This window comes from Theropithecus gelada, chromosome X (genome assembly GCF_003255815.1).
Source record: "Theropithecus gelada isolate Dixy chromosome X, Tgel_1.0, whole genome shotgun sequence".
NCBI classification, from domain to species: Eukaryota; Metazoa; Chordata; class Mammalia; order Primates; family Cercopithecidae; genus Theropithecus; species Theropithecus gelada.
This window is the reverse complement of record NC_037689.1, coordinates 103,083,927-103,101,590: the sequence shown is the minus strand read 5'-3', so window position 1 is coordinate 103,101,590 and position 17,664 is coordinate 103,083,927. Positions and strand designations below refer to the sequence as shown.

At 38.5% G+C, this 17,664-nt stretch overlaps 1 protein-coding gene across 1 annotated transcript in view; it reads right to left on the bottom strand.

Moving 5' to 3' along the window:
• Positions 1-17,664, bottom strand: part of IL1RAPL2 (interleukin 1 receptor accessory protein like 2) — a 1,281,282-nt gene that overhangs the window by 603,257 nt on the left and 660,361 nt on the right. Inside the window, exon 3 of the mRNA XM_025372668.1 lies at positions 16,892-17,165. Coding sequence (XP_025228453.1) covers positions 16,892-17,165 — 274 coding nt within the window. The remainder of the gene's footprint in view (positions 1-16,891; positions 17,166-17,664) is intronic.

The window sequence follows — 17,664 nt, the reverse complement described above, 5'->3', positions numbered from 1 at the left end:
AGATTATTTTTATGTCAGAAATTGGTACCAGGAGAGCAGTTGCAAATAAGAGACCATCAAATAATATGTTCAAACCGGCTGGGGAGTTGCATCAGGGTATGCTGAGTAGTGGAGATTCCTGCATTCCAGGAGTCTCTGGGAATGAACTGGATAGAAAGTTCATTCATGTTCTGAGTGAGTTATATCATCATAAACAATCAAAACAGGCCTGGGGTTAACCTCAGGTTTATGGTTGACTCAAATCGACATGGCAGTGCTTTGCTACTCCTGAGGGAATACTTCAGGGCTACATACAGAGAATGCCAGCACCAGCTCCAGGCGAGGACTGCTATGACTCTAGAGCCCTCATGACAGGAGAATCCTCCTCAATCCCCAGTGAGCAGAACCAGGGACAGTCAGATTTGAACAGAGAACTCCTGCCACTGCCAAGGAGGTGAGTCAGCAACTGATAGCACTCAGAGGGTTTCCTGGTTTAGACCATGGGCGAAAGCATGGTGCCATCATCCTGAGGTAATTTATCTTCCAATCCACCACCATGATAAATGTAGGAGGGAACTCTAGCTACAAAGCTCTTAGTGAATTTAGAAATGTAAAACATAACAGAAACATATCCCAGTGGGAAATCAACTTTCAGAGGGAGGGGTAAGATGGGGGAGGATAAGAGTGGGTGGGTTCAAAAGGTGGGTGGCAGGTTGGTCTCCTTCTATCCCTTTGATGACTGTAAGCTGTGTTGATCAGGGGTACATGTACGTTTTAGCTCACAGGTGGAAGAATGGAGAGGAGTTAGACCTGAACCAGACTGAGACACAAATGGAGGAGACTTGGACATCACCTGGGGCCTGTGGACCTAGTGACTAAGAAACTGTCATGGCCCTGGGACATCTCTGCAGCAGTGAGATATGACATTAGGTTGTTTCCTGTTGAATCTATGACAGTCATTCAGGATTTGGGGCCAGTTCCCTAACTAGTTATTAAAGAGTTTGTACTTGTCAAAAATGTTCTTGGGCTTGTTTATATCCTTCTAGGGCAGGGTTTCCCAACATTGGCACTCTTGACATTTGGGGCCATATGCTTTTTTATTTCTGGGGGCCATCCTGTGCATTATAGGTTTAGCAAAATCCCTAGCCTCAACTAACTGGATCCAGTAGTGCCCATCTTCCCACCCCACCCAAATTGTGACAACGAAAAATCTCTCCAGATATTGCCAGATGTCCACTAGAGGGCAAAATCATTACGAGTTACCTAGGGAGGGTAGGCTCAGGGGTCAAATGACGGTAGGCAGTGGGACGTTAGAGCATAGGGTGGAGTGAGGTAGAGTAGGGGGCATGAGATAGAGGGCCTTTACTTCTTTATATTCTTGTGTTTTATGAAAGTAAAATAATGCAATGTTCACAGAAATACAAAACAATACAAAGAAGTTAATTTACTGGGTGGATGGGTTTGGAAAGGCCACTTCTTCCTCTGGAACAGAAGGGAAAAGGAGAGAAGACACTGTGTAGGAACCCAAGGAGTTTCCTGCCTTTGTGTCTGTTAGACAAGGCACCTGAGGGTAAGGATAGAAGATTGGGGTGGAGGTGGGACAGTGGTACCTTTAGGAATAACTTCGGGGATGGGGTGGAGACTGGAGGAGAGGGAGGAAAGGATCATCAAGCTGCATAAAAAACACGATTGGGATAGGGCCCAACTGAAAGAAAATCAAAGGGGAGAGCAGTGGGACCCTAGGAGGGGGCACTAGAAAGGAAGGTGAATAATTCCAGGAAGGAGACCAGACACTTATCTCTCTGGTCCTACAAACTGTTTTCATAACTATTTTTTTCAGCAAAACATTGAATCAGTTTGCTTGGATTTGGGTTTTATATTTGGTAGGATTATGGAAAGATATTAACATTTTCATGATTTCCTGTGTTATGCATATTAAAGTTTTTTTTCTCTGTAAGTCCAGAGGAAAGGTTTTAATACATAAAAATTATTTCTACTTCCATCACTGAATATCCTCTACAAACCCAGTAGAAGCAATCTCACCTGACTTTTGAGCCCTTGGGCAAGCATGCTTAGTGAGATGGGCAATTACAGAGGAAGACAGCTTTAAAAACAATGCTGCTAGGAGAAAGGCCCAGCTCTGATGGGTGAGAGAAGGGGATGGATATTTCATGGGGACCAATGACTTGGTCAAAAATAGTGAGTTTTACCTCTAGAAAAGCTATAATGGTCCTCTCTGGGCTTGCCATTTGAGATAACAACAAGCAAAGTGGTGAAAGGCAAAAACCAGGGAAGCTTTCATTGACCTATTTTTTTCTGATCACCCATCCATGTGCCAGTAAGTCAAACTTGGCTATACCTGTCTCTAAAATAAAGTAAAATAAACTATATTTTATTTAGAAACAGCAGTGAAATTTTATCTTTGTTTCATGTCATGTGGAATCAAAGTCAAAAGTTGAGCAGAGTGTGTATATAGTGACATTACCTAATATAGAAACTTCCCTAAATGCTTAAAAATCAGAATTTTCTGTGACTTTGTACCCTGCTGTAAAATACTAGCATTCTCAATATTATTATTTGGACTGTCACCTCGCAAAATTGCCTTCCTGTCATCTATTTCTATTGGTAAAACAATATACTAAAAAATGATTCATGTGAGCAAATTTAAAACTTCCAGACCCTACTGATCTGAGGGTTTCAGCCAGTAAGTCAATAATCAGCATATATGGAAAGCCTCCTCTGTGTGTGGACAGTGTGCATGGTGCTTAAGTGGCAATCTTTAGACTGAGCTTAAAAGGAGGAGAGAGAGATCTCTTGCTCAAGAGTAAAAGAGAATAATGTAAATATGAAACATGGTCAAGCCACTTTCCTTGTAGGAAGTAAAGGGAAGGCACTGACAGGGGATCAGGGTAACAGGACTAAAAAATTAAAAGTGTATATACTATATCTCTATACTCAGGTACGTGTATATTGCCTTAGTGTTGAAGAGCGAGATCTGGTCTGGAAACGAGTGTGTAGATTAGTATTGGCTTGGGTCTTGCTTGAATGTGATCAAGGCCCCAAGGTGGAAAAATACATTACCCCTCTCACTTAGCTTTTCTCTATCTCATATTTATAGATACAGACTATACCCAACAAATATTAATGAGCCATCTTACCAAGCTGAATCACTCTTCACTGTGGTGAGAGAGTGGGGATGGTTCCATGTGAATTTATCAACACCTGTGAGAAAACTGGTTGGAGTACATGCTAAGACTAACAATGCTTTAGTCAGCAGCATTGCCTTTCTTTAATGAGGGTCAGGTCATAGAAGGGAATTTGCCTCCTTTAAATATACATTTTCTCTGTGAAAACATCATCTGCAAAACATGCCTTATTACCTGACTGTAAGTTAAGGTGCTCATTAGTTGAGTCTTTCAGCTTTTTTTCTAAGAATTGGTCAATGTCTAAAATACCATGTTTCAAAAACATCTGAAACCTTCATAAAGCAAGTATTGTTAGGTTCATACTCAGGAAAAAAACACCTCAATAAATCCAGGTTCTGACCAAATTTACCTCCCTGTTTTTCCCTGTGTATGGCCCATGTTTTACTACCTCCTTGCCCTGGGACATTGTTTTATCTGCCTGGGAAGACCTCTACTATCACCACCTGTTTAGATCCTCAAGAGTCATCTCAAATAAGCCCGATTCTATAAGACAAAAGCTATTTTTCCTACTTACTGTACTATTACTTCATCTTTCCTATAGCACATATCACTTTCCCTCATGTATGATGGAATAAAAGCCATCAAGTTAGTGTTTGCAGCTTTTCCCTTCTTCTTGCCTTCTAAACATAATTCTCTTTTTCACTGCATTAGTCTTTTTAAATGCAACAACTTTTACAAGATCCTTGGTATGGCAGGTTAGTTCCTGAGATTTTATTGTGCAGAATAGGAGTAATAGGCAGAAAGAGCTGAAGAATTGCAAGGAGCACTGCTAGTTTAATTAAATTACATTGGAAAGGGCAAAAAAAAAAAAATAGCTTCCTGAAAGGAAAACAGTGCTAGAGGATGAGAAAGGGCAAAAAGAGAAGAAACTTGTAGGGGATGCATTCCAGGAAGATTTTTTTAGCAGGTAATGAGAGGAGTAATGAGAGAGGTTTCTGGGCAGCTGAAATATACGAGAGATACTAGGAATGACAGTAATGTGAAAAGATGATTTTTGTTGCTGCGAGTTACACATGGGCTTATCTCAAAGATATTAAAAAATATCAAATATTTTTTAAGAGACTACAGTAAATCTATCCTCAGACTTTAAAAAATATGTTTAGTTGCTAGACTATGTTTTCTAGGATACAATTTAATGATGAGTCACATGGGAGTTATGCTTGTTTGATTGTGATATGTATACATGTCCTAACTCCCCTTTTGACTTGTTATAAGTCTGGAGCTCTATCATTCACTTTTGCTTTTTTTAGTACCCTCTGCACAGGAGGTACTCAATAAATATTTGTTTAATGAATAATAAATACCTAAGAGCTAAAAGGATATTGGCTGAAAAACATCACTTTTATTAAAAACAAACAACAACAAAACAAAACTGTAGTTAGGAAGGAATGAGATCTCATTTGTGTTCTACTGTGAACATTTTCAACTTTTTTTTTTTATTATTATACTTTAAGTTCTAGGGTACATGTGCATAACATGCAGGTTTGTTACATATGTATACTTGTGCTATGTTGGTGTGCTGCACCCATCACCTCATCAGCACCCATCAACTCGTCATTTACATCAGGTATAACTCCCAATGCAATCCCTCCCCCCTCCCTTCTCCCCCCTCCCCATGATAGGCCCCGGTGTGTGATGTTCCCCTTCCCGAGTCCAAGTGATCTCATTGTTCAGTTCCCACCTATGAGTGAGAACATGCAGTGTTTGGTTTTCTGTTCTTGCGATAGTTTGCTGAGAATGATGGTTTCCAGCTGCATCCATGTCCCTACAAAGGACACAAACTCATCCTTTTTTATGGCTGCATAGTATTCCATGGTGTATATGTGCCACATTTTCTTAATCCAGTCTGTCAATCAGACAAAGGGCTAATATCTAGAACCTACAAAGAACTCAAATTTACAAGAAAAAAACAAACAACCCCATCAAAAAGTGGGCAAAGGATATGAATAGACATTTCTCAAAAGAGGACATTCATACAGCCAACAGACACATGAAAAAATGCTCATCATCACTGGCCATCAGAGAAATGCAAATTAAAACCACAATGAGATACCATCTCACACCAGTTAGAATGGCAATCATTAAAAAGTCAGGAAACAACAGGTGCTGGAGAGGATGTGGAGAAATAGGAACACTTTTACACTGTTGGTGGGATTGTAAACTAGTTCAACCATTATGGAAAACAGTATGGTGATTCCTCAAGGATCTAGAACTAGAAGTACCATATGACCCAGCCATCCCATTACTGGGGATATACCCAAAGGATTATAAATCATGCTGTTATAAAGACACATGCACACGTATGTTTATTGCGGCAGTATTCACAAGAGCAAAGACTTGGAATCAACCCAAATGAACATTTTCAACTTTAAGGTGAATGGAGGGAAGTAGTGTCATGCAATGAGTTTTTGGAAAAGATAACCATACATTTATGACACCTGATTATATTCATTCTAGCACTTTGTCATATACTGATGTATATGTTTCTCTAATTGATTCATCATGAGTCTTATATATTAGAGGTTTTGAAGTCAGAGTAAACAGACAAAAAGAGCCATTTAAGGATATATATGCTTCAAAATTCATCTCTATTCTTTGGTGGAAAACAACTTTTAAGCACTTCTGTATATGTAAACTGAAAAGTGATCACAAAGGATTTTAAACTTGGTAAAACAAGAAGTCTGGTTCTCTGAAAATTCTTGCTTTAACTTAATCATCATTTTTCATGAACTTAGAATCTCTATTTCATTGCCCTCTGTTATCCATCTTTAATTAATAAAATTCTATCCTCATCACCAGACAATAATGTTCACTGATGAAACTAAAAACACACAGAACCACAGAACATTTTATAGGCAAGAATTAATGTAAATAACCATATCTCATTTATTGTAATATACAAATACAGATTACTATAAAAAACAGTGAAAATAGATAATAATTGAGAAGACAGTAGAGAAAACTGATAATGTGTATGAGCTCTGGAGTCAAACCTGTCCAAATCCCAGCTCCATCATTTACTACCCATGTGTCCTTGGGCAAGTTCTTTACTTCTATAAGTATCAGTTTTATCATCTTCAATAATATGACCTACCTCATGAGTTATTCTAAGGATTAGTACAATGCTTTCACATAATAAAAGCTAAAAAAATTATAGCTAGTAGTAGCAGTGGCGGTGGTAGCAAAAGTAGAAATAAGAGATAATGTATGGAGTGCTTACTCTATGTCAGTATTGGTGCTAAGTGCTCATCAGCATTCTCTGACGTAGGTACTATGATCTTTGTTCATCTCCAAGTCTTCTTTCTCAATTAATAGCACCATGATTCACCCAGTTGCTTCAGTCAAAAGCAACAGGAGTCATCCTTTACTGAGCTTTTTCTCACCTCCAGGACATCAGTATGTCCTATCAGCTCATCCTTCAATACATATCTGAGATTCATTCATGTCTCCCTATTTTTATAGCTACCACCACAATCCAAGCTACCATCACATCTCTCCTCAACTAATACAATTGCTTCTCAACTTGGTCTTCTTGCTTGTCTCCCTTGTAGTTCATTCTTACCAGGCAACCAAAGTAATCATTTTTAAAATGGAAATTGGATCATGTTACTCTCCAGTTTAACAAAAATAAATACTAATTTTATCCCTGATTACTAATTTAAAAATTAACTTTTTATTCTGGTCCATAATATGCAACAGCATCTGTCCTCTGTTCTCTGCCTGCTTTTCCAGCCTTATCTAGTAGCATTATTCTCCAGCTCACCACACTCCAACCAAAATGCCCTTCTTTAGCATTTTTTTTTTTTTTTTTTTTTTTGACAGAGCCTCGCTCTGTTGCCTAGGCTGGAGTACAGTGGCACAATCTCAACTCACTGCAACCTCCACCTCCCAGGTTCCAGCGATTCTCTTGCTTCAGCTTCCCAAGTAGCTGGGATTGTAGGTGTGCACCACCAGGCCCGGCTAATTTTTGTAGTTTTAGTAGAGACAGGGGTTTCACCACGTTGGCCAGGCTGGTCTCGAACTTCTGACCTCGGGTAATCTGCCTGTCTCAGCCTCCCAAAGCGCTGGGATTACAGGCATGAGCCACTGCGCCCAGCCCTTTCTTTAGCTTTCTTGAATATAACAAGCCTGTTCCCATTTCATTACCTTTACACATGGTATTCACTTTGACTGGAATACTCTGCCCCAAGATTTTCACAAGACTGGCTCCTTCTTGTCATTCAGGTCTCAGTTTGTATGTCACTTTCTCTGTGAAGCCCTTCTTGACCACCTAACTGAAAGTGGCCTCTCCGTCAGTCACTCCTCTAACATGACCCTTCTTCATTCTCACCAGTGTAGAATTATGATTACCCAGTGTAGTCTTGTGATTGCATTAGTTATTTGTATGTTTTCCCAACTCTAGAATGGAAGCTCCATTACTTTAATCTCTCCTTCAATGCATTTACTCAACACCTAATGCAAGTGTTCAAAATATTTTAAGTTGAATAACCAAATGGGTCTTTATTTTCCATGTGAGGAAAAGCAAGGCACAGGTCACACAGCCATAATATACCATTACTCCCTAGGTTAATGCTGGAGTCAGAACCAATAGTTCAGAGTTTGCAAACTGTGAGTCCCCTGGTTGAACCTGAGTAGTCCTATAAATTGCACAAGGTCACACAATTTGTAAGTAATAAAACTGGGATTTGACTCCAATCAGTTCAGCTCCAGAGACCATAATCCTAATAGGACACAGTAGTAGTATTAATAGTGATATAGAAGATTGCACCACAGTGTTAGGTGTAGAAGAGTCCTAGCTAGTTCAGTAACTCTTAGTAATTCCTCCTTTAGTAACTGCTTAAAGGCAGATGCTGTGTCATAATTTTCTCTTGGGTTCACCACAGTGAAAGGCACAATATTAGTCCATATAAGCATTGAATGGATATTTTCACTGAAGTTACTTTTCATGCCTGGGACTAGAGTTATTGCACATCTTCAGTCCTCTGCCCTTTTAAAGAGTTGTTGTTTCATCATTGACAGGAAGGAAGGTGGAGGAGAAGCACCACTTTATAGCAATAGAATCCTCTTGATAGAATACCTATTTCAGTACACTGTAGCTAGCAATAAGGACCCCTATACTGATGGGTGCATTTTTTTGGAGACTCCAATAGCCACACAAGGGATTAAGCTGGAATTGAGCCTGTTGCCACATAAAGGGACACCATATGACTCTACTACTGAATGCTCAAATGTACTCTAGGGAGAGTGGCGGGTTTCCTTTAATCTGTCTTGCCATTGGAGTGTTGATTTTCCTGCTTCACTTCAACACAGATAAAACCTGCTGCAGCCCTACTTTAAGATGACTATACCATCACTCTCTAGGTTAATGTTGGAGTCAGAACCTATTAGTTTAGAGTATGAGAACTGAGTTGAATGGTTGAATCTGAGTATGGGCTTTTTTGGACAGGAGAGTCCCATAAATTTAAACATTGAGAAATTTCACACAATTATTCAGATTTCAAAACATCAGAGAAACTGGCAACATTGGGCCTATATCCCTAGTGCCCTCTAACATTAAGGGGTCAGAAAGAACATGAGGAGCCAGGAAAAGAACTTATGAAATAGTAACTGATAGAGTATGAGGAAAGCCAAGAGAGTACTGTTCTCTGGAAGTCAAGTAAAGAATATTTTATCAAAAAGAAGGGAGTGATCAACTATGCCACATGACATTACAGGTCAATAGGAGAACTGAAAATTGACCTGCCCATTGGATTTGGCATTGTTGTGGTCATCAGAGACTTTTATAAGAGCAGGTTTGGAAGAGCGGTGAAGGTAAAATTTTGATTGGAATGGGTTTACTAGAGAATGAGTGGTGAAGAACTCAAAACTGAATGCAGACAACTCTTTTTTTATAAATAGTTTTATTGAGATATAATTGATACACAAAGAACTGCACATATTTAATGGGTACAGGTTGAAGGGTTTGGACATATGTAAACAACCATGATATCATTACCAGATAATTCTTTAAAGTAGTTTTTTCCAAATGGGAGCAAGAAACTGGGAATAGTGGCTGTCAGGGAAGTGGAGTTGAGAGGATTTTTTTTTAGATGGCATAAATATTGATCTATATATATGCTGATGGAAATGATCCAGTAGAAATAGAAAATTTCATGATATGGGAGAGAGAGAGAGAGGAGAATTGCTCAGGTGATGTTCTTGGGTAAGCAAATAGGGATAGAATCTGGTGTACACATGAAGTGACTTGCCTTACATAGAAGCAAGGCCAATTCACCTGTGGTAACAGGCTGGAAGGCAGAATATGTAGGTACAGATGACAGTAGGTGGGCAGATCTAGTGGCAGATTTTCCTGATTACATCATTTTTTTTTTCTCTGTGAAACTGGAAGCAAGGGGGAGGAGATATTGAAGACCTGAGGAGTGGAGATGATATAAAATAGTCATCTAGGCAGATGGGAGACTGAATGGCCTAATATAAAATAAAACTACCTGGTAGCATTAAAGGTCAATTCGAGGTCCCTGACAATGAATTTAAGGTGAAACCAGTCAATGTTATTATATATTTTCCTTCAGCCAAGTTTAGCTGCAAGGATGCAGGCATAGTATAGATGGACAGTTAGGTTTAAACAGTGTTATGGTTTCCACAAGCGAGTAAGATGAAGGGAGAAAGGGTCAACAGAAGCAAGAGGGTGTATATGGGAGTGATTATAATGATTGATCCACTGAATTGGAACTATGCTAGATGGGAAGAGAACAAGGTACAGTGAAAAACATGTGAGATCAATGAGAAGGAGGTCTGGGTGGAATCAATAGATTATTAGAGGTAAGGTATATTAAAAAATGAGCTAGAAAAATAGGAGGTAGTGGCATTAGAATAGAATGCATGAAATGAGATTATGAAGGGGATTGCTGCAACTTCCAACACTCCAAAATGTTTCAGTTGGCCTGCCACACTCATCACATTACCTTCTTGACCTCTGAAAAGATTTTGAGTTTGCAACCCTGCATTAGGTTAAAACCTTGATTCTGAGCAAAACAGCCATAAAACAAAGTCACTTAAGATTGTGCAATGATACAAGGGATGAAACTAAAAAGTATATATAAATACCAGTGTTAGCCAACTCATCAGTGACTATTTGAGAACAATTCTTCTTTTGTGGTTATCAAATATAACCTATTAATTCTTACAAAGCAGGTAGTCCTGTTGACTAAACTGTAAACATCTGCTTCCTTCCAGTAAATAAACTGAATGAAGTTGAAATTGCATAGTTAATGTACAACAGTATGGTTATATTTCTAAACATTAAAACATCCAATTTAATGCTAATGAAATGAAAATAAAGTAAAACGGTTACTTCTTTGCTATTTCAAAATTTATTTATATAATTTTATTAACAAGTAGGTTATCAAATTGCCATGAAAAATAATGGAATCAGAGACTCCTGCTTACAACCAAAAGGAGGTAGAAAAATAACTAATTACATTTCATTTCAGGAATGAAATTCCTGCTGTCTCAAGATCCTGCTGTACTATCTTGATCTTTTCTGAGGTCAGTTAATTCTATAAGATCCAGGCTTTCATTTTTCTGACAAGAAACTATCTGCTGTCCTGGAAATTGCTACCTGGGCAACCGAATTGTTGACACTTAACTTTTCACGGATCAATAGTTAAGTTGGAATTGAATTATGAGATATGTTCACTGTCCTTGAAAATCTCTTGGTGACCACAATGGGAAGTAGGGTAGGAGACTGGAAGGTGCTAAGAGCTATTTCTTTGTGTCTGATACAGACTAGAGCATCACTTTCTTTTCTAAAGACACAGGTCTCCTTGCAATATGTCATAAAGTGAGTCCCATGATATGTATTCAATGAATGTTTATTGACTGAAATAAAAATACTTGCTTATATATGATGCCTAGGTATTTATAGGCCAGGATCATTTAAGTGATGATAAAATCAGGTAAAATTACTGTATACTTACATTTATTTCTTCTTTTTATTTATTTTTTTGTTATGGACTATTTCAAACATAATCAAAAAAATACACAGGGCAACATGATGAATCTTCATGTACCCACCATATAGATTCAAAAATTAGCAACATGCTATACTTTTCGTTTCAAATGTATTCACTCCCTTAACTTTTCTTCTGATGTTGTTTTGCTGGAGTAATAATCATTCAAACGTGAATTGATTATTCACATTTGAAATCACAGCAATTGTGCTCCTGGCTAGATATATACTAAGGAACTGTTCAGAAAGATGTTGTGAGGCATTCAGATTTTGAGAACCTCACTTCTTTCGATGACTACTAGAGACCAAAAATATTTGGATAATGCTTCCCATTTTATAAGGGAGCTCCTTGTTCTGTTTACCTTGTTGCAGAGGTAAATGGTCATAATAATTTTGAACCTCTAACTGATTCCCTGCACTCAGTCATAATTATCCCTAAATGTTAGGTTTTTACAGGTGTTCAATTATATTTAATTGTGTGTGTGTGTGTGTGTGTGTGTGTGTGAAATGGAGTCTCACTCTGTCACCCAGGCTGGAGTGCAGTAGCACAATCTCAGCTTACTGCAACCTCTGCCTCCTGGTTCAAGCAATTCTCGTACCTCAGCCTCTCGAGTAGCTGGGATTACAGATGTGCACCACCATACCCGGCAAAATTCTGTATTTTTAGCAGAGACCGGGTTTCACCATATTGGCCAGGCTGGGCTTGAACTCCTGGCCTCATGTGATCCACCTGCCTCGGCCTCCCAAAGTGCTGGGATTACAGGCACAAGCCACCGCACCCAGCCAATTGTTCTTTTCAATATCTGTGAATTCAATGCAGGATCATATGACTATATCTATCTTCATTCACAGCTTAAGTCACCCCTTGTTCCAAGTTGTTGAGAAAATGATATGTGAGATTTTGTCAAATAAGATTACCTTCATCATTTTTATCCTATTAATTCATGCTTCCATTGTAAATACTGGTGTAATTCTTGGATTGGCACTGTCTCTCAAAATATGACTTAATCCTCTACCATTCTCATATTACCAGCCCATTATTATGCTGGGAAATTCAACTAATCACTCTTGAGACTGGCCAAAGAAAAATTTAAAAATTATTCAGTAGCCAATTGGCTACTGAAAGGTCACAAACAGTAAATTTTTCTTGCTGTCATTCAAATGGGTGGAGAATATTACTAAATATTTCATATCTTCATTTTTAATCACAATGACATCAGTAGAGTAACTTTTAATGAGATCAATAAAACATAGAAAAGTCATCCTTGATTACCTTCAAGTGGTATCAAACTGGAGATTTTAGGTGAATACTGACATTGTCAAATTAAGAGCCCTTTTCACTATAAATGTCACTCTTGGAAATTGCATAAAATCACCTGTATGGACTGAATTTCTCACCTGGCACATAGTAGAAGTCAGTGGCCACTACTAGATATGAAAAACAGGTTCATTATTTACAGACAGATGCTATTTCACTTATATACCTGGAATAGATTTATGTATCTCTGAGTTGACAAAGACTGGTTGATTCTATTAGAATAGTGATTTCCAAACATTTTTTTCCTTACTAAGGCACACATGGGAGATTATATTCAACAGTTCCACCTATCTCTATCAGTCCCAATAGCTCCCTAAGGCTTGCTGCACAAAAGTTAAAAAGTCACCCATTATATTTGAATCTTAGTGGAATTCTTTTATCTTCTATTGGTCTAGATGTGAGTTGAGAACCTCTGACTCAGATGGTATCCAAAATACACGTAAAAATGGCAAATCTGAAATGTACTTTAAAGAGAGGGTCACCTATAGGAAAGGACTTCAGGGACCTTGGGAAGTTCCACTATCCCTAAAGTACTCCTTCACAATCTATGGCTTTGTTTAAAAGCAAATAGACTGTCAGCTGAGAGGACTCAGAAGCAACAACACCCCAGTAGCAATGAGCATACCTAGCAACCAAATCTAGGTTTCTAATGCAATTATTCGTTAGAAAAACAGGACTCCTTGGAAAAATGGCTAATTCTAGAACTGGGGCACGAAATATATAAGATAAACCTGGAGCATCTTTCTACAATGTAAGGAAATGCCAAAAAAATAAAAAATAAAAAATACAACCACCACTCCATGATGATAGAGTTATATCAAAGGGACAAATGAGCCAACTGAAAGAGCTTCCTGTGGGCAAAGGTGGAAGAATTTGAGTGAGAAAATTAAGTAGAATTGCATTACAAGTCAGTGTATAATATAAATATTAATGAGTCCATACTGATATAAATAAATGATGGAACGCATAAATAAGTTGGGAAGGGGAGAGACAAATTTCCATGCAGAAGAATTTGAAATAATTTATGTAGATATTTCTTCTTAAGTGTGGACTGTGAATAATAACTTTCTTCCAAAGACTACAGTATGGAAAGGAAGAAAAAGAAAGAATAAGTTTACAGAGAAAAATTATAAACACTACCTCAAGCCAGGTGATCAAAGTCAACATCAACAGTTATGAGTCATATTGATACTTTATACCCTTGATACAACGTGATGAGGATGGTATTTTACCTTTGTAATCTTCCTCCTCAAAACATATTACCCCAGTCTAACCATGAGAAAAATATCCAGATAAATCCCAGTTGAGGACTATTCTACAAATTGTCTGACCAGTACACCTCAAACTGTCAAGGTAATCAAAAATGAGGAAAGTCTGAGGAACTGATGCAGCCAAGAAGAGCTTAAGGAGACATGACAACCAAATACAATGTGCTACCAGCGATGGGATACTGAAATAGAAAAAGAGGCATTAAGGAAAAACTGAAGAAATGTGAAGAATATATGGACTTTAGCTAATAATAATGTACTACTATTGGTTCATTAATTGTAACAAATGTACTACAGTCATGTAAGATGTTAATAAAATGGGAAAGCTGGATATAAAGTGTACAGGAGCTCTACATTATCTTTGCCATAATTATGTAAATCGAAGACTTCTTGAAGTTCATTGAAAAGCAAATAGTGGATTTTTATTACAGCACCTTTTGTAGGGACAAAATACTGGAAACAAAGTGTATACTCATCAATACAGAAATGATTGACTGAACTGTGGCTTCATAAAATATTAAGCAACATACAATATTATATATTTAACCCTTCAACCCAGCAATGCCATTATTAGGTATATACCCAAAGGAATATAAATCAGTCTACCATAAAGACACATGTACATATATATTCATTGCAGCTCTATTCACAATAGTAAAAACATGGAATCAACCTAAATGCCTATCAATGGTAGACAGGATAAAGAAAATGTGGTACATATATATACACCATGGAATACTATGCAGCTGTAAATAAGAATGTCCTCTGTAGCAATGTGGATGGCCATTATCCTTAGTAAAATAAGGAACAGGAAGCCAAATATTGCATGTTCTCACTTATAAGTGGGAGTGAAACAATGAGAACACATAGGTACAAAGAAGGAAACAACAGACACGGTGGCCTCCTTGATGGTGGAGAGGGGGAGGAGGGAGAGAATTAAAAAACTATCTATCAGGTACTATGCTTACTACCTGGGTGACAAAATAATCTGTACACCAAATCCCCATGACATGCAGTTTACCTGTATAACAAACCTGCACATATACCCTTGAACCTAAAATAAAAGTTAAAAAAAAAAAAGCTCTCTATCAATTGACTTGGAGAAATTTATACCATGTATTTTTACTAAGCAAAGAAAATGCAGAGAAATCTATAACCCTCTTTTCATTTTGTAAAACAATGAGGAGAAAATACCCATGTCAGTATGTTTGTATAATTAAAACAGTAGGGGAAATGCATGTAGGGATACATACTAAGTTGTTAATATTGCTAGGAGTAAGGGAATGGGTTTAGAGCAGAGAAGGGAAAAGAGGGGAGGTAACAAGACTGAAGACATTAACAGACCTGGGGAAGTAGCAACAATTTGTTTAATAATTCATTGTAAGCTTAGCACCTGTACATAGTTGACTGATGCTTTGCAAATAAAACTTTAAATTTGTGAAAACAACAAACAAAAAGCAAATGGTGTAGTGGGAGGAGAAAAGAAATAATTTTGATTGGTGGGTTTTTAATGACAGTGGGGGATGGAGAGGAGACAAGCAGAGAGGAGATAAGCAAGGAAAGAGTAGCAGCACTCTAGAGAATATAATGTCAGTCACTAAAGCTGAATTACATCTACTTCTCAATTTTGCCAAGAGCTGCCCAAGTAAGAGAAAATATTGCTTAACACTAAGGGTGTGATCAGAATGATTGCTGTTCTTCCAAGATCCTGGAGATTTTGCCCACCACAAACAGACTAAACTCACCATTTGCTCCCCCGTCACTCCACTTTTTTACCCTGCACACAAAAGTGATTCTTAGAGCATCCAGAAGGCTCTCTATTTATATACCACCTTGTTCTCCCGGCCTTTTGAACAACGAGGCTTCGCCAGGGGCTTCCAAGTGCTTTTGATGAGGAAGTGACATAGCTTTGGCATCAAAGTTCACAGGACACAAAAATAGGAAAGGTCTGCATTTCCAAGGAGTTAAAATCAAATAGTAGAGTACAGGTCCCTGGTGAGCAAGATCAAAGACTCCCAAAATTGCAGAATTGAAAGGTGGCTTAAAGGTCGTCTCAGCTACCTACTTAAATACCTAATCCAGTCTCTATTTGAGATGCTAGATGCTAGAACCTAGATTCTATCACTGGGGTAGAGGGGGAAGGGAGAACATACTGTAGAATCCCTAAGGGAAAAACATACGCTTTTTACTGTAAACTTCTTGCAAGCAAGAATTGTGTCTGTGATATCTTCCCACTATAGTACCCAGAAACTCAGGATGACTGTGTATTTACAGAGCTCCATCTTGATTATTTAGACACAGTGGACTCAAACTCGCATTGCAAAATCTATGAAGGATTTCACCAGTAGTACATTTGCTGAGAAATCTCCCAGAAGCATTTGAAACTATTTTTCATCAACAAGAAAGGCAAGATCATGGCTAAAATGATATTTTAGATCATTTTCATGACCAGATATCAAGATAATTGAGTCAACTAGCTGTATGTAAAACTAATTGTTAATATAAGACCCTGGGGCAGGGGTGGGGTGAGGGAAGAAATGAGTCAGAAATTTTTCTTTTTTTTTTTTTAATTTTTCGAGATAGAATCTCGCTCTGTTGCCCAGGCTGGAGTATAGTGGCGCGATCTCGGCTCACTGCAACCTCTGCCTCCCGGGTTCAAGCAATTCTCCTGCCTCAGCCTCCCGAGTAGCTGGGACAACAGGCACCCGCCACCATGCTCAGCTAATTTTTGTATTTTTAATAGAGACAGGGTTTCACCATATTGGTCAGGCTGGTCTCGAACTCCTGACCTCAGGTGATCCACTCGCCTCGGACTCCCAATGTGCTGGGATTACAGGCATGAGCCACTGCGCCCGGCCCAAGTCACAAAATTTTCTAAATTAAATAAGCACACACAGTAAATGGGAATTCTACTTTATGAAAATCTAATAGGAATTTGCTATGTAGTTCTGACAGATAATTAGAATTGGAATTTACTGAAGCTCCACATGTACTGCAACCTTTCAAGAACATATCCATTATACAACATGAGGCATACCTATATGTACTCAAGTCCCACTCAAAAGACTATCAGCCATGTAACTGGACAATGTTTTCACACAACACTCACCTTAAAACACAAGTGTAGAATCCACTGTCTTGTGCCTCAGCTGAGTGAAACCATATTGAATCTTCCTCTTTACTCATCCTGACCTCTGAAAAGATGATGGGCTCTTCCAAATCACCTTTGTTTTTGTACCACATAAGCCTGAGCCCAGTGCTCTGAGCCGTGCTATAGTTGGTACGAATATAACTGTAGAAAAGGGCACATTTCACTCGGACTGGTTCACCTGCCAAAGCCATGTATGTCTTGAGATCCACTGACCAATCAATGCAGCCATCCACTGAAAGAAAATCAGAAGAGGCGTAAGATACAGTGAGCATTGTTGACAATAATAGTGTGAGCAGTAATCATCACCAACATATCCTAAGTGCTCCTCATAGATTACTTCATTCAATCTTCCCAGTGACCCTATGAGATAGACTTGTATCCTGCTTAAACCTTAGTAAGCACAGTCCCTGCTCCAGCCTTGTGCCTTTGGGGTATCTTCCAATCTTCTGCAGCCACCTTCTGCTTGGGATAGACCAGATTCTTCAAGGAGCTTCAGAACTCGTGCCTATAGGTTTGTCCTGTGGCACCATGGCCAGGTCCTAATTCCAGCAGAGTGGCCAGGCAAGTTGTTTGCTTCTACTAGCCTTGCAGTATTTCCATCACATTAGCCTGTGAAATTGGACTACTAGAATGACGCTGACATATTGGTTTTAGGTGACTCAAATTGTTTATATAGACAGGAGCCCCACAAAACACTTATTTCCAAGAGACCTCTACACAGCCTAGAAGTG